Source organism: Symphalangus syndactylus, chromosome X (genome assembly GCF_028878055.3).
Source record: "Symphalangus syndactylus isolate Jambi chromosome X, NHGRI_mSymSyn1-v2.1_pri, whole genome shotgun sequence".
Taxonomy (NCBI): Eukaryota; Metazoa; Chordata; class Mammalia; order Primates; family Hylobatidae; genus Symphalangus; species Symphalangus syndactylus.
The window spans coordinates 48,285,335-48,307,294 of NC_072447.2; the positions used below are offsets into that span (position 1 = coordinate 48,285,335).

General features: G+C 37.4%; 1 protein-coding gene across 1 annotated transcript; it reads left to right on the forward strand.

Moving 5' to 3' along the window:
- The first annotated feature begins 6,462 nt into the window (after nt 1-6,462).
- LOC129475695 (ferritin heavy chain-like) lies at nt 6,463-7,932 on the forward strand. Its single transcript, XM_055267934.2, has 2 exons — nt 6,463-7,417; nt 7,697-7,932. The coding sequence occupies exon 1, from the start codon at nt 6,463-6,465 to the stop codon at nt 7,264-7,266; it is 804 nt and encodes a 267-aa protein (XP_055123909.1). The 3' UTR covers nt 7,267-7,417; nt 7,697-7,932.
- The last annotated feature ends 14,028 nt before the right edge of the window (nt 7,933-21,960 follow it).

Consider the following 21,960-nt stretch of genomic DNA (forward strand, 5'->3'; position numbering starts at 1 on the left):
GCTATGTAACAGCTTTATAATGCCAAGTGTCCTGTACAGAGGTTTACTCCAATGAACTGGCTTAATTTAGAATGTAATCTAACCAATTATATTTAATAGCATGTAAATATTACATTACATGGGGCTAGGAGAATCAGCCCCATAGTCTAAAAACCGTTGTCTCTGGGAAAAAAGCAAGTGGACTTTCCTTTTATGTTCTACCTCTTAGAAGGTATAGGAATCACAATATTCTATGCAAAACCAGAGATATTCTCTACCTCTGATCCTTTCCATTGCTCCTTTTACATTTATAACAAATGAATATGCTGAATGTGATTTTTCATTTTGTAGCTGCAATCTCTGTAGACAAACTGATCAACTGAAATACTTACACTGATTTGATCAACATATTTATCAATGAATAAGGATTTAGGAAGTTATTTTCATGATTTGGACAATTGTGCACCTGGATTCGTTTAGAAACGATTGCCTTTTTCTAAATGTTAGAGATGTTTACTGTGGGGAAGAAAAACTTAAGGAGGGAGACCCACATGGAGGAAATTGCATTTTTCTCTACAGCATAATTCAGGGATACATTGGATTAGAGGCCAGAGTGATGATTTGGAAGGAACTAAAAGCACTGATATTTGATAGAGACCTGGTGAACTAAGGAAGCAATTCTAAATAGATTATTTTGGATGTGGAACAGATATTTCCGTCATCATTGCAGTTTTTAGTCCTTGACAGTGATTTAAGGTCTGGGGAATGCTAAGCAATGTTACAACACCTGCACGTACATATGCCCTGGACAATCATATGCCCTGCTACCAGTAGCTGCTCTCAGCACAGCTTTCCTCTTTCACCCCAAGCCAAGGAATTTGCCATACATGCAGGCAGTCAAAGTGAAGAGGGTTGCCTTTTAAGAATTATTTTTCATAGTTCCCTTCTCAATTTTCAGTTTCAACAGCCTCTTCCCATTCAAATTGTCTGCGTTTGCCTCACCTTCCTTCTCAAACCATCAGCTCCTTTACAATACATCTTCAACTTAGCTTATGTAAAGAAATGCTAGGCTTTGTCTTTGCACACAAATTCCTCTTTGAGTATACCTATGCTGTATAAATTCATATTACTGCTTGAGTATACATGCTGTATAAATTTGTATTACTGCTGTTCATTTCAAGAATCACCTCTTTCCTGGCAGGAGAAAATCAATAGATAAGATTACTAATGAGAATGGAGTCCTACTGCCTCCAGCACTTAGCAGATTATTAATAAGCTTTTCCTCATGGATTGTTTGTCATGTAAGAAATCATAACTGAATAGCACCAAACACATAAGCAAAAGTGAAATGTTAATAATATTTCTACCTAAAGTGTATCATATTAATTCATATTAAAATAAATGAGGTTTACAATCATATTGGCAGGAATCTACTAAAAGTAATGTACTTTCTAGAAATTTGAAACTCCCTAAATAGATGTAACTGTCCTTAAATATTAAAAGACATACTGGGAAAATGGCAAAAGCCTTCAAGAAAATAAGTCAAAATCATATTGTTTATTTTTCATGTATGAACAAGAATTGAAGAATGAAAAGCTCAGAAGGAAGGTAATAAATGTAAATAATACATAGGAAACATTTTACAAAACTTTTACTTTTGTAAATTGTGCGTTTTACTGAGTTTTAACTTTAGCTGGTTAAAGTCCTTATCATATTTTTATGAAAGATGAAATCAACAAATAAACCATTGAGAATGTGGAAGAAAAGTTCAGAAAATTAAAAACTGAGAGGTCATTACTCATGTCAACTTATAAAAATAATGATCACATTAAACATAACTTACTCTCTTAACATACTGAGTTAATATTGTAGTAGCTTATGGAATCATAGGGAAAGGTTTTGCAAGGATTATGCTTTTCTCCTATCATGTTAGGAAAAATTTACACTGGATTTTGGTGAAGCAAAATATGTGCATTTTCAACCAAGATATTCTGGGTCTTTAGGCTAAGTAACATAATTACATCAAATCTATTTTTCCATAAAATTTACCACTATATGTAGGAGAAGGTATAAGAACTTCTGTAGCAATTTCTGCATTTGTGACAATAGAAGTAAAAATAGCAAAGAAAATATTATTGAATATATTTTAATAATTTAAAGTAAATATATTAGCACATATTTTATAATTATCAATTTATTAGCAACTGATATATTTATTCATCCTATATATAGGATCAGTTATATATATATATATAGAGAGAGAGAGAGAGAGAGACAGAGAAGGAGAGAGAGAGAATGGACATATATATTTTCTTTTTTTAAAGTTTATTTACTTTAAGCTCTGGAATACATGTGCTGAACGTGCAGGTTTGTTACATACGTATACATGTGCCACAGTGGTTTGCTGCACCTATGAACCCATCATCTAGGTTTTAAGCTATGCATGTATTAGGTATTTGTCCTAATGCTCTCCCTCACCTTTCCCCCCACCCTCTGACAGGCCCTGTTGTGTGATGTTCCCCTCCCTGTGTCCATGTGTTCTCATTGTTTAACTCCCACTTATGAGTGAGAACATGCAGTGTTTGGTTTTCTGTTCCTGTGTTAGTTTGCTGAGGATAATGGTTTCCAGCTTCATCCATACCCCTGCAAAGGACATGAATTCATTCTTTTTTATGGCTGCATAGTGTTCCATGTTGTATATGTGCCACATTTTCTTTATCCAGTCTATCATTGATGGGTATTTGGATTGATTCCAAGTATTTGCTATCGTAACTAGTGCTGCAATAAACATACATGTGCATGTGTCTTTATAGTAGAATTATTTACGTTCCTTTGGGTATATACCCAGTAACGGGATTGCTGTGTCAAATGGTATTTCTGGTTCTAGATCCTTGAGGAATCACCACACTGTCTTCCACAATGGTTGAACTAGTTTACAGTCCCACCAACAGTGTAAAAGCATTCTCATTTCTCCACATCCTCGCCATCATCTATTGTTTCCAGACTTTTTAATGATCGCCATTCTAACTGGCGTGAGATGGTGTCTCACTGTGGTTTTGATTTGCATTTCTCTAATGACCAGTGATAATGAGCTTCCTTTCATGTTTGTTGGCCACATAAATGTCTTCTTTTGAGAAGTGTCTGTTCATATCCTTCGCCCACTTTTCGATGGGGTTGTTTTTATCTTGTAAATTTGTTTAAGTTCCTTATAAATTCTGGATATTAGCCCTTTGTCAGATGGATTGACTGCAAAAATTTTCTCCCATTCTGTAGGTTGCCTGTTCACTCTGATGATAATTTCTTTTGCTGTGCAGAAGCTCTCTAGTTATTTAGATCCCATTTGTCAATTTTGGCTTTTGTAGCAATTGCTTTTGGTGTTTTAGTCATGAAGTCTTTGCCCATGCCTATGTCCTGAATGGTATTGCCTAGTTTTTATTCTAGGGTTTTTATGGTTTTAGATTTTATGTTTAAGTCTTTAATCCATCTTGAGTTAATTTTTGTGTAAAGTGTAAGGAAGGGGTCCAGTTTCTGTTTTTTGCATATAGGTAGCCAGTTTTCCCAGCACCATTTATTAAATAGGGAATCCTTTGCCTATTGCTTGTTTTTGTCAGATATACATATATCTGACAATATATATATGACAATAGAATATATATATATTCTACTGGCAAAGAAAATGAACCAAAACAGGCTCTTGGGCCCATGAGATTAAAGCCAATGTCTGTTGCAGTCATTTGTCATTTAGCACAAAGACTAACATACATTAAGTCCTCAAAAAATAATTATTGAATACTTGATGTGTTCATGCCATTAAAATTCAGTATTCTGTATCTGTATTTGATAATCCCATAGATCTTTTCTTGTGTTACATCAAAATGAAAAATTACTGTAAGCATTTTCAGGATTATCTCGATCTCTTTACAGTTCAATACAGCCACAAAAATTCAGTGTTCTTATTTGGATGTGTGTTTTCAATCCTGTTAAGTGAGATTGCTGCCAGATGGCATTTCTTAGTGTAAAAATGAAGTTGTCTCAGGTTCACCCGTATAGTCATGTTGGCTTATTTTACCAGCTGCAAAGTGATGATTAGGAAAAGAATAATATATTAACAGAAGGAAACTGCAGCACCTTCAGTTATTGAAGTTCTCGAGACTCCTTATTGTAATTAATGAAAAAAATCAAACTTCAGCAGAATAAAGTATCACTTTACGTTTCACAACTTCATAAAAAAGAACTTGACGGGACAATATTTAAAGGATGGCTTACACTTCCTGAAAGAAAAATTACATTATGAATCATTATGAAAAATAAGGTGTGTCAAACATTTCAGTAAAAAAGAGTGCTCAAGAATGAAGATACTCCAAGTGTATCAGGGTATATAGGCATGGCACATTCAAAAGAAAACTTGCACCACAGAAACTAGATCTATTCTCAGCGAGAAGTGATTGTGTTTAAGACAAAAAACAATGTGAAATACAATAGAAATTTCTTAGTTTTTACTTTTACAGTTTTATTGCTAATATTTATAAATTGTTTATTTTACAGGTATAAAAACATACCTTTAAGCATACACATTTCTATACTAGTTTTATCTTAGTGAATATTTAATTAAAATTATAAGAATTTCTCACCATTGAGTGTCACTGATTCTTTTTTCTTCCAAAGGAAACACTGTTTAAATAAATAATCAACGTCCACTCCCACTCGTTGTTTAAATTTGGAGAAATAATAAGACTAAAACTTTTAACGGGCTGATCAATCCTTTAAATAATATTTTTGAACCCTTACTATGTGGAATTGATCATTGAGCAAATTACACACAGTCTTTGTCCTAGAGGAGTTCATGGTCCTGCAAAACTTTCCAAACTATGTAGGGAGGAATACAACTAAGAGTGTCACTCTCTGCTATTTACAAGTTGTGAGCTCAAAAGATGTGGAAACAATCTAAATGTCCATCAGCAGAGGCATGGAAAAAGAAAACGTGGGATATACATACAATAAATTACCATTCAGCCTTTAAAAAGAAAAAATTCCACATATAGATGAACCTAGAAGACATTATGCCAAATGATTGCAACGGATTGCTAAGTGACATAAACCAGTAATGAAAAAGATAAACACTGCATTATTCCACTTATATGGGGTATCAAAAATAGTCAAATTCATAGAATCAAGGAGCAGAATGATGGTTGCCAAGGGCTGGGGGAGAAGGCAACGGGGAGTTACTAATCCATAGATACAAGGTTTCCATTGATCAAGATGAATAAACTTTACTAGTGTGGTGGTACCCAGCTACTTGGGAGGCTGAGGCACGAGACTCACTTGAACCCTCGGAGGTGGAGGGTGCAGTGAGCCAAAATGGGGCCACTGCACTCCAGCCTGGGCAACAGAGTGAGACTCTGTCTGAAAAACAAAAAACCAAAAAAACAAAACAAACAAACAAAAAACCAAAAGGGGGGGAACAAAGAAAAAAGAAAAAAATAAACTCTTAAGATCTGCAGCACATCATTGCACCTATCATACTCTACTGTCTCTCATACTCTACTGTGCACTAAAAAATATGTTAGAGTAGGTCTCATGTTAAGTGTTCATACCGGTATAATTTTTAAAAGTGTGTTTTAGTATGTTACAAATGCTCTAATTCACAATTTATTTATCTGTAAGATATGGGTGATAATAATAAAAATTAATTCAGAATGTTTCTGTGATAATGAAATAATTAATATAGAGTGAACAGCCCAGAGACAGGTAATACTGGTTTTGGATTGATGCACCACTTTCACTACTCTCATTAAAAAGTGATTTTGTTTATTCATATGCATTTATACACAGATGTGTAAATATATGCACACACATACACACACACACACACAGAGAGAGAGAGAGAGAAAGAGATAAGCCGCCAAGTACTTATGGTCCACTTCCTTATGAGTACATCATGGCATCTACTGCGTGTATTACTATAGACGCATTCAAAAGAAAACTTGCACCACAGAAGGGATGATGCAGAACGTTGAATACTGCTCAGCTACAAAAAAATGAAAATACGAGGAATGTTTAGAACAAGTTTTTATGTTAGTATCTATAAAAGTATCTGGTAACTAAGAGGTACTCAGTAGAAATGTATTGAATGCATAGATGAGAGCTAATCACTGACACTGAGCCAGAACGTGTTTTGTTTTATCAATTGTGTAACTGTTTTTTAAATGATGAAGATAAGTGAAAGTCCAAACAAAGAGTTTTCACAGATTATAATACTAGAAATTGTATCTGTTCACTCTGGACTTATTATGAATAATACTGTGAGTTAATTTTATGTTTCAACTTCACTGGGTCTCAGAGTGCCCAAATACTTGGTCAAACACTATTCTGGCTGTGCCTTTGAGGATGAATTAGGATGAGATTACCATTTAAATCAGACTGAGTAAAGATGATTGCCCTCCCTAATGAGGGTGGGCTTCATTAAATCAACTGAAGTCCTACATGGAACACATCTCAGCCCCTGCGGAGCACGACCCTCCCCCCAGAAGGGGTTCCACTGCCCACTTCCGGTCCTGTCACAGACCCAGCGACTGCCAGCGGCCGCTGACCGCCCCTCTATGGCAGGTGCGCCAAAACTACCACCCCGACTGCGACGCTGCCGTCAACAGCCACGTCAACCCAGAGCTCCACGCCTCCTGTGTGTACCTGTCCATGGCCTTCTACTTAGACCGGGACGACGTGACCCTGGAGCGTTTCAGCCGCTGCTTCCTGAGCCAGTCGCACGAGAAGAGGGAGCACACCCAGAAGCTGATAATGCTGCAGAACCCACGCAGTGGCCGCATCTGCCTTCCTGACATCTGGAAACCAGAGCGTGAATACTGGGAGAGTGGGCTCGAGGCTACGGAGTGTGCCTTCCACCTGGAGGACAGTGTCAACTACAGCCTCCTGGAGCTGCACTGCCTGGCCATGGAGAAGGGTGACCCCCAGCTGTGCGACTTCCTGGAGAGCCACTTCCTGAACCAGCAGGTCAAGGCCATCAAAGAGCTGGGTGGCTACCTGAGCAACCTGCGCAAGATGTGGGCCACGGGAAACTGGCCTGGCAGAGTACCTGTGTGCCAAGCACACCCTGGGCTGCAGTGGGGAGGAGCCCTGAGCCCAGATGGGCCCCACAGCCATGGGGTGCCTTCACCGGCTTGGGCCACCAGACAGGGTGAGCATGTTGCCCTTTCAGAACATTCTCTTCAGTTTTTTCCTTTCAGTTTTACCATTGTTGGCAATAAAGTTATCTGGTTTTCAAAGCAATAAAGGTGTCCAATTGATGCGTGCCTGCAAAACTCTCACTATTTAGGAATAAAGGCACATCCTCATGCAAGTTAAAGTTGGTATCCAGCAGTCTCTCCACCCAGCCCTGCCCCATCTGCATGCAGCTCAGGATCTCCAAGGATGGAGGAGGAAGGTATTCCATGGGTCCCTGGAAAACACATTAGTCTTCCCTTTATAAACTACGTGGATATATGGAGTGGGATGGGGTGGGATGGGCAGTCATGGGCCCTGGTGTCTGGGGGTGCTTGGGCATGGTAAAGTGTGAAACATGGTCCGGAATTCATCCCTGCCTCTGGGGAAGAAGTGAGGGGAATGAGATTGGGCAGGGATTAAAATAAACAAAGAGGTCTTCATCTTGACATGAAAACTTTTGTTTCTTAAATATGAAAATGTTAACATTTGTTGATCCTAGGTAGCAAGCTGGGGATCCTGGAAGATGGCATGACAGAGTACTCTCTGACAAACTCACCCTGAGTGACAGTGACATAATGAGAATGGGCTGGTTTCTCCATAGGCTTCGCAGTAAATCCCTATAGCCACCAGTGCTGGGCGTCTGTACTATTTCTTCCACTAAAGTAGTTATATATACATATACATTATAGTAAGTCCTCAGTTAATGTTGTTGATAGGTTTTTGGAAACTGCAACTTTACACAGAAGAACTTGTAAGGAAACCCATTTTACCCCAGGCTAATTGATACAAACAAGAATTAAGTTTTATGGCATATTTCCCATCACAAAAACATCACCAAACTTGTAAAGAAAGACCAAATTACTTCTAGCATTAAACATGGAAATAAATGTGAGTTATAAGTACGTTTAAAAGATTAATAGAAACAAGTAAAATAATTATTTATCCATGTATTCCAGTTCAGGGGGAGAGTGGCTGGTGCATACCTGGGAAGCTCAGGGAGCAAGGCCGGAATCAGCCCTAGCCAGGATGCCATCTCATAGCAGGTCACTTTCTCTCTCTCTCTCTCTCTCTCTCTCTCTCTCTCTTTCTCTCTCTCTCTCACACACACACACACAAACACACACACACACTCTTACAGTGGGACAATGTAGACACCCCAACTCACCTAACGTGCACAACTTTAGGATGTGGGAGGAAATGGGAGTACACGGAGAAAAAGCATACAGACATGGGGAAAACGTGCAAACTCCACACAGACAGTGGCCCCTCTGGAAACTGATTTTTTTCCTCATCAACGTTATAATGAAACAATGTTGGACAAATCAATGTTGAAGGAACGATATTCGAGTATACTTACATATGCATAGATTTAAAATTTTTTATATGTATTTCTTATTTATTTATTTATTTATTTATATGCATTCATTCTACCAGCAGCGGGCTTCATTTTGAATCTCCAGACAAGATTCTGAATTTTTGCTTAGGAAGGCCACCTTTGTTCAAAGCAGTTCAGTGACTGTGTTATTGAAAATGTTACATCTGCTTTCTAGATCTTTTTTGAGCCTGGTTTTATTTCTGTGCTCAGGTTTCATGTATCTAACTTCGATTTGATTTTCTTTGCTTGCTACCAAGAGAAACTTAGCTAATAAATCTCATTATCAATACACCTTTATCGGGTTCTATTGTAATTATTTATAGTGGAGTGAATAGCTCCTATGGGGTAGCAAATGACATTTTTCACTTTATTCCTAATAGAGTATGCTGAAAGGAAAAAGCATGAAAAATGAAAAGGAAAAAATAGAAAAAATTGTCTCCATGAAAATAGAAGTGAATGCTGCTATCACAGCCACTCCTTATCACCTGGAAATGTGTTTCTATCATAATTTATGGGGTTTTAATTCCTTAAACCAGCCTTTCATTTTTTTTTTTTTTTTTTTTTGAGACAAGGTCTCACCCTGCCACCCAGGCTGGAGTGCAGTGGCACCATCACGATTCACTACAGCCCCACTTCAGCCTCCTGAGTACCTGGGACTGCCGGCCCATGCCATCACACTTGGCTAATCTGTGTATTATATGTAGAGATGTGGTTTTCCCATGTTGCCCAGGCTAGTCTCAAACTCCTGGGCTCAAGAGATCCTCCTGCCTCGACCTCCCAAAATGCTAGCATTACAGGCACTAGCCACTGTGCCCGGCCTTAAACCAGGTTTATTAGACTCTGTTCCCTATCATCATATCGCACAAAATAGCAATAGGTGTTCAGTGAAAAAATGGATTCATGGCAATATTTTAAATATATTTGTATTTATATATAATACATAAATAATTATATATTTTGTATATATAAATATGTATAAATATTTATATAATATATTAATATATATTTATATATAAATATAAATTATATATATGCAAAACATATTTGTGTTTATTAAATTAGCAAATTTTTTTGCTTTGTTTTCAGTTTATATTTTTTACTCTAGGAATTTTCAGTCTTCAATATAAAAATACATTTTGTGAATTTACAACAGGAGGATAAAATATTCAGCATTTTCCCAACTTCCTAATCATGAGATGCTTTTTCTACCAAATTTTACAGAACAATACTCCAAAGAAAATAACTCAGTAAACAACATCAAAGAATCTCATGGCATGTTATTCCAGAAGCATATACCTGGCAGCTTAACGGCTCTTTCACTGAGAAGTCATTATGCAAAACTTGCTTTTGCTATGAAAATTCCAGCACTGTAAATTTCAAAGCAAAAAGTGGAATTCAAGCCCCTCAGCATGAGTGTGTGTAGATAACACACACAACCATTTTGTTACCTGATGGATTACTCCTAACACTATATTTCTTTTCTGTTATCCTCTAATTTTCATTCTTACATGAATGGTTTCTGAGAATGATGACATTGATATTTATCTAATACTTAAAGTTGAGAGGTGGTTTAGTGCTCCCACATAGCTTATACTCCTTCCTTCCTCTACCTATATATTCATCTTATCAGCAGGAAAGTTCTTCCTTTTGATTTTCCAAGATTGCTCATTTTAGGTCAGTAATACATCCTTTGGACAAAAGCAGTCAGTGCCTTCACTCTTTTGGAAAGCAAATACCTGTTTCTTTTCTCACCAAAGCATGCTGAAATTCCTCAAAATTCTGGCACTGAGCTATGAGAAAAAAAAAAATAAGCACATATGGCTTACAGTATTTTAATAATAAAGTCCTGGAATGTTAAATAAATATACAAGTACTATGCAGCATCTTACAGTCCACCTCTTTCCTCCAGTAGAGATCATCAGCATTTTCTATGTCACTATTCAATTTTGGATGGACATCCTATGGCAGTGCATTCCTCTCTAGGTTCAGTAAAGGACATGTTAAGCTTCTCTCCAGCCCTAAAATACATCTTGTAATTCTATAAATTGAAACTGCATTTTTCCCAAACAATATTGAGCATGAAGCGACACCTAACCATAAACTCTTGCAGCTGTTTTAATTTAAATGTATCCTCACAGCTACTTTTGGGTATACTTATATTCATATAATTCCAATGAATTTGATAAGGTACTTATTTTATTCCCAGGCAGACATTAACATAATACAGAACTATTATTTTCTAAATATGGAAAATATGTAATCATTTTTATAAATGATTATTTTATCCTAGAAAATAACAAGGTAATTAAAAATGCTTTTTCACAAGAGCAGTGTTTGAGTCCGGCCTATCTTCCTAACCACAACTTTCATTTGTCTGCTGTTTGGCTGTTTAATTCGATTCAACAAACTTTGGTTCTTAATAAATGAGTTGGTGCTAGGGAGTCAAAGTTAAATGAGACATGGACTTGGCCCAGTTAAATGAGATGTATTAGCAGTTTGCCAATTTTTTAAGAGTAAAACACACATCCAATATGAGGTTATTTTAATGAAGAATTAAATCAAGAGTGAATTTAGGGAGTGTTTTCATTTATAATTTTCCATTCAATGTTCATTAAACAGGTAATGCTACACAATCATTCTATGAACTTTCACAAACAGTAATGAAATAATTTTTACAAGGTTTGTGGAAGAATGTAGGCCAGTTACTCTTCATATCAAAACAGTGGACTCTAAACAAATCTAAAGCATCATCATAATGACAATTATCTGAGTAATTTATAATATGAAAATAATGTATGAAGGAACTACCTATTCCTGATAATGAGGGGATGTTACCTAAGGGAGAGGGAGATTTTGAGCAATAACTCAACACAACGTAATAGATGAGATTGTGGCAAATAAGGAGATTACAAATTGGTTTACGTATTTTATGATATTTTTGCCCTGAGACAAAGAATGCACTTGGAAGTATGTTTTCCTCGTGTGGATCACACAGGAGTCTTCTAAGGGACTGGTTTAAAAATATGTTTTCAAAACTAGAAATAAGTTATTTCTACTGTGGATATGAATCTGCAAGAAATCTATTGGTAAAGGTAATCTAAAAAAAAATAGGGCTTCCTAAATGTCAGCTTTTTATACCAGAAAAAAATACAGGTACTAGTTAAAGTCTTTTACAGTATCATGACTTGCTTTCAGTAATGAAAATAGCTTACAGTTATTGAGAGTTTGCCATGTATAAAGCACCAGCTTAAGTCATTTATATAAATTACCTCATTTCCGCCTCACAGCAACATAAAATGTGGTGCTATTGTTATACGCATTTTACAGATGATGACAGTGAACTCAGAGAAATTATATTAATTCCTAATGTCTCAAAACTAGTAAGTGGCAGAGGCGAAATTTATCTCAAGACATTTTAAAATTTGATTTATAATTTCTCTGTTTCTCCATTGGTGGTTCAGGTGCATGCTGTGTAATTTCCATGTATTTGTGAATTTTCTAAAATTCCTGTTTTTATTTATTTCTACACTCATGCCATTGTCAGAAAAGATATTTAATGCCATTTCCATCTTCTTAAATTTGCTAAGACTTCTTTATGGCTTAACATTTTATTTATTCTGGAGATATCCTCTATGTGCTTGAGAAGAATGTGTATTCTGCACAATGTACATCTATTGGATGTACTGCATTGTGTATATCTGCTAGGTCCATTTGGTCTAAGGTGTAGCATGTGTCCAGTGTTTGGTATTTATTTTCTTTCTTAAAGATTTGTCCATTGCTGAAAGTGGATATTGAATTCTTCTACTGTTATTGTATTACAGTCTATCTCTCTCTTCATATCTATTAATATTTGTTTTATATATTTAGGTGGCCTGATGTTGGGTGCATATACATTTACAATTGGTATAGCCCCTTGATGAATTTACCCCTTTATCACGAATGACCTTCTTTCTCTCTGGAGGGAGTTTTTTACTTAAAACTATTTTTTATACGTATATGTAGCTATTTTTGTCTTTTGGTTTTTATTTACATGAATATATTTTTCCATCCCTTCACTTTTATTCTATGTGGGTCCTTACAGGAGAAGTTAGTATCTTATAGGCAGTGTGTGACTGGGTATTTTTTGTTGGCCATTCAGTCACTCTATGCCTTTTGATTGGAGAATTTAATCTCATTTACAATCAAGGTAATTATCAATATGTGAGGACTTACTGTTGTCATTTGTTTATTGTTTTCTGGCTGACTTGTAGACATTTCATTCTTTTCTTCCTCTATTGCTGTCTTTGCTTTGTGGTTACCACAAGGCTTACAAAAAACATCTTATAGTTTTAAAAGGCTACATTAAAAAAAGTTTTATTATAAGTACAGGGGTACATGTGCAAGTTTATTATATAGGCAAACTTGTGTCACGGGAGTTTGTTGTACAGATTATTTCATCACCCAAGTACTAAGACTAGTACCCAGTAGTTATTTTTTTCTGATCTTCTCCCTCCTCCCACACTCTGCCTTCAAGTAGGCCCCAGTGTTTGTTGTGCCCCTCTTGGTGTCCATGTGTTCTCATCCTTTAGCCCTCACTAAGTATAAGTATAATGGCCTCAAGCTCCATTCATGTTCCTTCAAAGGACATTATCTCATTCTTTTTTATGGCTGCATAGTATACCATGATGTATATTTAGCATATTTTCTTTATCCAGTCATCCATTGATAGACATTTAGGTTGATTCCATGTCTTTCCTATTGTAGATAGTGCTGCAGTGAACATTTACATGCATGCATCTTTACGGTAGAACGATTTATATTCCTTTGGGTATATACCCAGTAATGGGATAGGTGGGTTGAATGGTAGTTCTGTCTTCAGCTCTTTGAGGAAGTGCCACACTGCTTTCCACAATGGTTGAACTATTTATGCTCTCACTAACAATGTATAAGCATTCCCTTTTCTCCACAGTTTCACCAGCATCTGTTATTTTTTTACTTTTTAGGAATAGCCATTCTGACCGGTGTGAGGTAGTATCTCATTATGGTTTTGATTTACATTTCTGTAATGATCAGTGATATTGAGCTCCTTTTTATATACTTCTTGGCTGCATTTATGTCTTCTTTTGAAAAGTGTCTGTTCTTGTCCTTTGCCCATTTTTAATGGGGTTGTTTAATTTTTTTCTTGTAAATTTGTTTAAGTTCCTTACAGATGCTAGATATTACACTTTGGCCAGATGCATAGTTTGCAAATATTTTCTTGCATTCTGTAGGTTGCCTGTTTATTCTATTGAGAGTTTCCTTTGCTGTGAAGAAACTCTTTAGTCTAATAAGATCTGATTTATCAGTATTTGTTTTTGTTGCAATTGGTATTGGTGTCTTTATCATGACATCTTTGCCAGTTTCTAATTCCAGACTGGTATTGCATAGGTTGTCTTGCAGGGTTTTTATAGTTTGGGGATTTCCTTTAAGTCTTTAATCCATCTTGTGGATTTTTTAATATAGTGTATAGTGTAAGGAATTTTGTGTGTGTGTGTGTGTGTGTGTGTGAGGAATGGGTTCAGTGTCAATCATCTGCATATGGTTAGCCAGTTATCCCAGCACCATTTATTAAATAGGGTGTTGTTTCCTCATTGTTTGTTTTGTCTGCTTTGTGGAAGATCAGATGTATGTAAGTTTGCAGCATTATTTCTTTTTTATATAGCGTAAGGAATGGGTCCAGTGTCAATCGTCGGCATATGTCTAGCCCATTATCCCAGCACCATTTATTAAATAGGGTATTGTTTCCTCATTGTTTTGTCTGCTTTGTGGAAGATCAGATGTATGTAGGTTTGCAGCATTATTTCTGGGCTCTTTATTCTGTTCCTTTGTTCTGTGTGTCTGTGTTTGTGCCAGTACCATGTTCTTTTAGTTACCGTAGCCCTGGAGTATAGTTTGAAGTAAGATAACATGATATTTCCAGCTTTGTTTCTTTTGCTTAGGATTGCTTTGGCTAATTGGGCTCTTTTGTGGTTCCATATGAATTTTAAAATGGCTTTTTTCTAGTTTTATAAATGTACTTTTAGGAATAACATAGATTCTGTAAATTGCTTTGGGCAGTATGGCCATTTTAACAATATTTATTCTTCCTATCCATGAGCATCAAATGTTTTTCCATGGTTTTGTCACCCCTGATATCTTTGAGCAGTTTTGTAATTCTCAGAGTGGAGATCTTTCACATCCACTGTTAGCTGTATTTGTAGGTATTTTATTCTTTCTGTGGAATTGAGAATTGGATTTTATTCCTGATTTGGCTCTGAGCTTGGCTATTGTTGGTGTATAGGAATGCTAGTAATTTCTGTACATTGATTTTGTATCCTGAAACTTTGCTGAAGTTGTTTATCAGTTTAAGGAAATTTTGGTCCAAGGCTATGGGATTTTTACATATAGAATCATGTCATCTCTCAACTGAGATAGTTTGACTTCCTGTCTTCCTATTTGGATGACTTTTATTTCTTTCTCTTGCCTGATTGCTCTGGACAGAACTTATAATACTATGTTGAATAAGAGTGATGAGAGAGGGCATTCTTGTCTTGTGCCAGTTCTCAAGGATAATGCTTCCAGCTTTTGACCATTCAGTCTGATGTTGGCTATGGGTTTGTCATAGATGGCTCTTATTATTTTGAGGTTTGTTCCTTGAATGCCTAGTTCTCTGAGAGTCTTTAACATGAAGACATTTTGAATTTTGTTGAAAGCTCTTTCTGCATCTATTAAGATGATCACGTTTTTTGTCTTTTTTTCTATTTATGTGATAAATCACATTTATTCATTTACATATGTTGTAACAATCTTGAATCCCAGGGATAAAGCCTGCTTGATCATGGTGGTGCTTTTTGATGTGCTGCTGTGTTTGGTTTGTGGTATTTTGTTGAGGATTTAGCATTAAAGTTCATCAAGGATATTGGCCTGAAGTTTTCTTTCTTTATTGTGTCTCTGCCAGGTTTTGGTATCATGATGATGCTGGTCTCATAGAATGAGTTGGGGAGGAATTCCTTCCACTCAATTTTTCAGAATAATTTCCATAAGAATGGTACAATCTCTTCATCATACATCTGGTAGAATTGGCTATGAATCCATCTGGTCCTGGGCTTTGTGGGGTTGGTAGGGTATTTATTAGTGATTCAATCATGTTGCTCATTTCTGGTATGTTCAGGGATTCAGTTTCTTCTTGGTTCAGGCTTGGGAGAGTGTATTTCTTCTAGATTTTCTAGTTTGTGTCCATAGAGGTGTACTAACTAGTATCTGATGATGATTTGTATTAACATATTTCTATGGAGTCAGTGGTAACATCATTTTTGTCTTTTCTAATCATGTTTATTTGGATTTTCTATCTTTTCTTCTTTATTAATCTAGGTAGCAGCCTATCATATTTTTTTTTTCAAATATTCAGCTCCTGGCTTCTTTGATCTTTTTAATGGTTTTCTGTCTGTCAATCTCCTTCAGTTCAGCTCTGATTCTGGTTATTTCTTGTCTTCTGCTAGCCTTGGGGTTGTTTTGCTCTTGTTCTTTTCAGTTGTAATGTTAGGTTGTTAATTTGAGATCTTTCTAATGTTTTAATGTGGGTGTTTAGTGCAATATATTTCCTTCTTAGCACTGCCTTAGCTGTGTCTCAGAGACTCTGCTATGTTGTGTCTTTGTTCTCATTCGTTTCACAGAACTTCTTAATTTCTGCCCTAATTTCATTATTTACCCAAAAGTGTTTCATGAGATGCTTGTTGAATTTCCATTTAATTGTAAGATTTTCAGCAATTTTCTCAGTCTGGATTTCTATTTTTATTGTTTGTTGTCTAAGAGAGTGTTTGGTATGATTTCAGTTCTTTTTCATTTGCTGAGGATTGCTTTATCTCTGATTGTGTGGTTGATTTTACAGCATGTACCATGTAGCAATGAGAATAATGTATATTCGTTGTTTTGGGGTGGAGATCTTCATAAACCTCTATCAGGTCCATTTGGTCCAGTATGTAATTTGAATTATACTTCTGTCATTTCAGTCATCTCAGCTCAGTTAAGAACCCTTCCTATAGAACTAGTGTTGTTGTTTGGAGAATAGAAGGCACTCTGACTTTTTGAGTTGTTAGAGTTCTTGTACTGGTACTTTCTCATCTTTGTGGACTGATGTTCCTTCAGTCTTTAAAGTTGCTGTCCTTTTGTTTTTGTTCTATTCCTTTATCCTATTTGATTCCCTTGGGAGTTTGGTAGTGGTATAATGTGGATTCAGTCAACTGGCTTTATTTCCGAAAGATTTTAGTTGTGGGGTGAGGCTCGACTCAGGAATCCTGGGCTGCATGCCCTAACCCTGGGTGAATGTTACCAATCCTGGATTTCTTCTCTGGCCCCTCAAAGTTGCGAAGCTGTGCTAGAGGGGCTGAGGTGCTCCCAGGCTGCTGGTCACAACACTGCAATGGGTAGTGCCACCCAAAGCACTTAGTAGGGAGGTGGCAGCAGTACCAGTTTTTCTTTGCTCATGCCAGTGACAGTGCAGCAGGATACTGGCCTCTGTGCAGATTTTCACAGTAGTGGTTGGTGTTAGCATGGCACAGCAGGGCGTGGTGCTCCCTACTAGTGTCTGTGTGAGCATTTGCGCCTATGGTGGTGTTAACATGAGGGCGGGGTTCTGGTGGTCTCAGGGCTGTGTGCACCCTCTGTTCACCGTCACATGGGTGGCTATGGCTGTGGTTGCTCAGGGTGAGGGTGGGTCCGCTGGTCTCCATGCCTAGTTTTGCACTAGTGACAGTGTTGGCACAGGGGCTAGGTGCTGGCGAGGGTGAGGCTGGTGGATTCCATGCCCAAGGATGCTCCTACTGCGAGAACAGTGCAGCGGGGGTGGGGAGCAGAATGCACTAATACTGGCGGCAGTGGCACAGTGGAGTGCACATGCACACATGTGGTTGCAGGTAAGGGAAGGCCAGGTCCTTTTGGACACACGTGCACTGGCAAAGCGATTTGGGGGTGGTTGTGAGCAAGTGCATACAGGCAAATTGCCACAGGGGAGGCTGCAGTGCAGGAAGTGCAGACTGGATGGTGTGTGTCCTCAGGTGCTGCTCTGTTGGTGCTCTCTGTCTGTGAGGTGCATTCTACCAGCACAGAAGCTATGATGTGGGACCCCAGGAGGTCCTACTCCCCTGGGCACCTGAGATTGCACAGCAAGCATGTATGGCCTGGCTAGGACTCCCCGGAGAGGCCGGCAGACTGAGGGGTGCTCAAGTCAGACCAGCCCCATCTCATGCGCACGGCCACCGTGTGGAGTTGAGATCTGTCAGTTCCCCTAGGACTAAAGTCTCCTATGGCAGCAAGTTGAGCCTAGGGAAATAGGTGTCCTTGCCTATACTCCAATACAGACATTCCCGCAACAAACCCTCTGGGCTCACACTGGCTGGAGTTCTGCCCCGCCCCTTCTCTAAGCAGTTCTCTCTGCCAACTCGAGTGTCCATGGTGGTCATAATTTATCCTTCTGTCAGGATTGCAGAGGCTCTTGGTGACAGTGAGTTGCTCCCTGCTAAAAAAGGATATTTTAATCTGATAACAACTTAACTTTAATTGCATACAAAAACTTTACACTTTTACTTTCTCACACATTAAAAATGTTTGCTATAAATAGCTCTTATTATTTTGAGATATGTTCCATCAATACCTAGTTTATTGAGTGTTTTTAGCATGAAGGGGTGTTGAATTTTATTGAAAGTCTTTTGTGCATCTATTGAGATAATCATGTGATTTTTGTCATTGGTTCTGTTTATGTGATGGATTACATTTATTAATTCGTGCAAGTTTAGTCAGCCTTGCATCCCAGGGATGAAGCCGACTTGATTGTGCTGGATAAGTTTTTTGATGTGCTGAGGATTCAGTTTGCCAGTATTTTATTGAGGATTTTGGCATCGATGTTCAGCAGGGTTAATGGCCTGAAATTTTCTTTTTTTGTTGTGTCTCTGCCAGGTTTTGGTATCAGGATGATGCTGGCCTCATAAAATGAATCAGGGGGGATTCCCTCTTTTTCTATTCTTTGGAATAGTTTCAGAAGGAATGGTATCCACTCCTCTTTGTACCTCTGGTAGAATTCGGCTGTGAATCCATCTGGTCCTGGACTTTTTTTGGTTGGTAGGCTATTAATTATTGCCTCAATTTCAGAACTTGTTATTGGTCTATTCAGGGATTCGACTTCTTCCTGGTTTAGACTTGGGAGGGTGTGTGTGTCCAGGAATTTATCCATTTCTTCTAGAGTTTCTAGTCTATTTGCGTAGAGGTGTTTATAGTATTCTCTGATGGTAGTTTGTATTTCCGTGGGATTGGTGGTGATATCCCCTTTATCACTTTTTATTGCGTCTATTTGGTTTTTCTCTCTTTTCTTCTTTATTAGTCTGGCTAGTGGTCTATCTATTTTGTTGATCTTTTCAAAGAACAGCTCCTGGATTCATTGATTTTTTGAAGGGTATTTCATTTATCTCCTTCAGTTCTGCTCTGATCTTAGTTATTTCTTGACTTCTTCTAGCTTTTGAATTTGTTTGCTCTTGCTTCTCTAGTTCTTTTAATTGTGATGTTAGGGTGTCGATTTTAGATCTTTCCTGCATTCTCATGTGGGCATTTAGTGCTATAAATTTCTCTCTAGACACTGCTTTAAATGTGTCCCAGAGATTCTGGTACGTTGTGTCTTTGTTCTCATTGGTTTCAAAAAACTTCTTTATTTCTGCCTTAATTTCGTTATTTACCCAGTAGTCACTCAGGAGCAGGTTTTTTAGTTTCCGTGTAGTTGAGCGGTTTTGAGTTGAGTTTCTTAATCCTGAGTTCTAATTTGATTGCATTGTGGTCTGAGAAACTGTTTGTTATGGTTTATGTTATTTTGCATTTGCTGAGGAGTGTTTTACTTCCAATTAGGTGGTCAATTTTAGAATAAGTGTGATGTGGTGCTGAGAAGAATGTATATTATGTGGATTTGAGGTGGAGAGTTCTGTAGATGTCAATTAGGTCCTCTTGGTCCAGAGCTGAGTTCAAGTCCTGAATATCCATGTTAATTTTCTGTCTCATTGATCTGTCTAATATTGACAGTAGGATGTTAAAGTCTCCTGCTATTATTGTGTGGGAGTCTAAGTCTCTTTGTAGGTCTCTAAAAACTTGCTTTGTGAATCTGAGTGCTCCTTTATTGGGTGCATGTATATATTTAGGATAGTTAACTCTTCTTGTTGCATTGATCCCTTTACCATTTTGTAATGCCCATTTTTGTGTCTTTTCATCTTCTTTGGTTAAAAGTCTGTTTTATCAGAGACTAGGATTGCAACCCCTGCTTTTTTTTTTTTTTTTTTTTGCTTTCCATTTGCTTGGTAAATATTCCTCCATCCCTTTATTTTGAGCCTATGTGTGTCTTTGCACATGAGGTGGGTCTCCTGAATAGAGCACATTGATGGGTCTTGACTCTCGGTGGGAGTGTAAGTTAGCTCAACCGTTTTGGAATACAGTGTGGTGATTCCTCAGGGATGTAGAATCAGAAATACCATTTGACCCAGCAATCCCATTACTGGGTATATACTCGAAGGATTATAAATCATTCTACTATAAAGACACATGCATACATATGTTTATTGTGGCACTATTCACAATAGCAAAGACTGGGAACCAAACCAAATGCCCATCAATGATAGATTGGGTAAAGAAAATGTGGCACATACACACCATGGAATACTATGCAGCCATAAAAATGATGAGTTCATGTCCTTTGCAGGGACATGGAGGAAGCTGGAAACCATCATTCTCAGCCAACTGACACAGGAATAGAAAACCAAACACTGCATGCTCTCACTCATAAGTGGGACTTGAACAATGAGAACACATGGACACAGGGAGGGGAACATCTCACACCTGGGCCTGTTGGGGGGCGGGAGGCTAGGGGAGGGATAGCGTTAGGGGAAATACCCAATGTAGATGACGTGTTGATCGGTGCAGCAAACTATCATGGCACGTGGATACCTATGTAACAATCCTGCATGTTCTGTACATGTATGCCAGAACTTAAAGTATAATAATAAAAAATTTTTTAAAGTCTGATATCACAATTTATATCTTTGTATATTGTGTATCTGTGTTGGTTAATATTAAGTGTCAACTTGATTGAATTGAAGGATACAAAGTATCGTTTCTGGGTGTATCTGGGTGTTTATGGGTGTTGCCAGAAGAGATTAACATTTGAGGCAGTGGACTGGGAGAGGAAGTCTGCTCCCCCCACCCCCAGGAAGACCCACCCACAACATAGGTTGGCACCATTCAATCTGCTGCCAGCATGGCTAGAAAAAGCAGGCAGAAGAAGGTGGAAGGACCTGAATTTCTGAATCTTCTGGTCTTCATCTTTCTCTCATACTGATTGCTTCCTGCCCTTGAGCATCAGACCCATGTTATTTGGCTTTTGGACTCTTGGACTTACACTACTGGTTTGCAGGGGTTCTTGGGCCTTCATCCACAGAATGAAACCTGCATTGTTGGCTTCTCTACTTCAGAGGGTTTGGGACTCAGAGAGAGCCACTGCTGGCTTCCTTGGTCCTCAACTTGCAGATGGCCTATTGTGGTACTTCACCTTGTGATCGTGTGAGTCAAGTCTCCTTAATAAACTCCCTTTCATATATATATATTTATATATCCTATTAGTTTCATATATATATATTTCATATATATATTTCACATATATATTTCATATATATATTTCACATATATATACTTGATATATATATATATATCCTATTAGTTCTGTCCCTCCAGAGAACCCTAATACAGTATCCCTTAACAAATTATAATAGCTATTTTTATTTTTAATAGTTTTATTTTTTAACTTTCATATTAAAGTATAATGGTGGTCATTTACATGCCACCATTATAGTATTATAATGGTATATTAAATTTGACCATCTACTTTCTTTTTCCAGTGAGTTTTATATTTTCATGCTTTTTTGTGTTACTAATTTGCATCAGGTTCTTTCAGTGTGTAGAAGTCCCCTTAGCATTTCTTGTAATAATGGCCTGATTGTGATGAACTCTCTCAGTTTCTGTTTGTCTGGTTAATTCTTCATCTCTCCTTCATTCTGGAGGACATCTTTGACAGATACAGTATTCTTGGTTGACAGTTTTTTTTTTTTATTTAGCACTTTTAATGTATCACCCCACTCTCTCCTGGCTTATAAGTTTCCTGCTTATAAATCTGCTGCTAACCTCGAACTTCCTTATATGTTATGTCCTTTTCCCTTGCTGCTTTCATGATTCTTTTTCTTTGATTTTTGACAGTTTGATTATAATATTTCTTTGTGTCATCTTGTTTAGATTGAATCTGTTTGGAAACCTTTGGTCTTTCTGTAATGGGATATTTATATATTTCTTCAAATTTGGAGAATTTTCTGCTA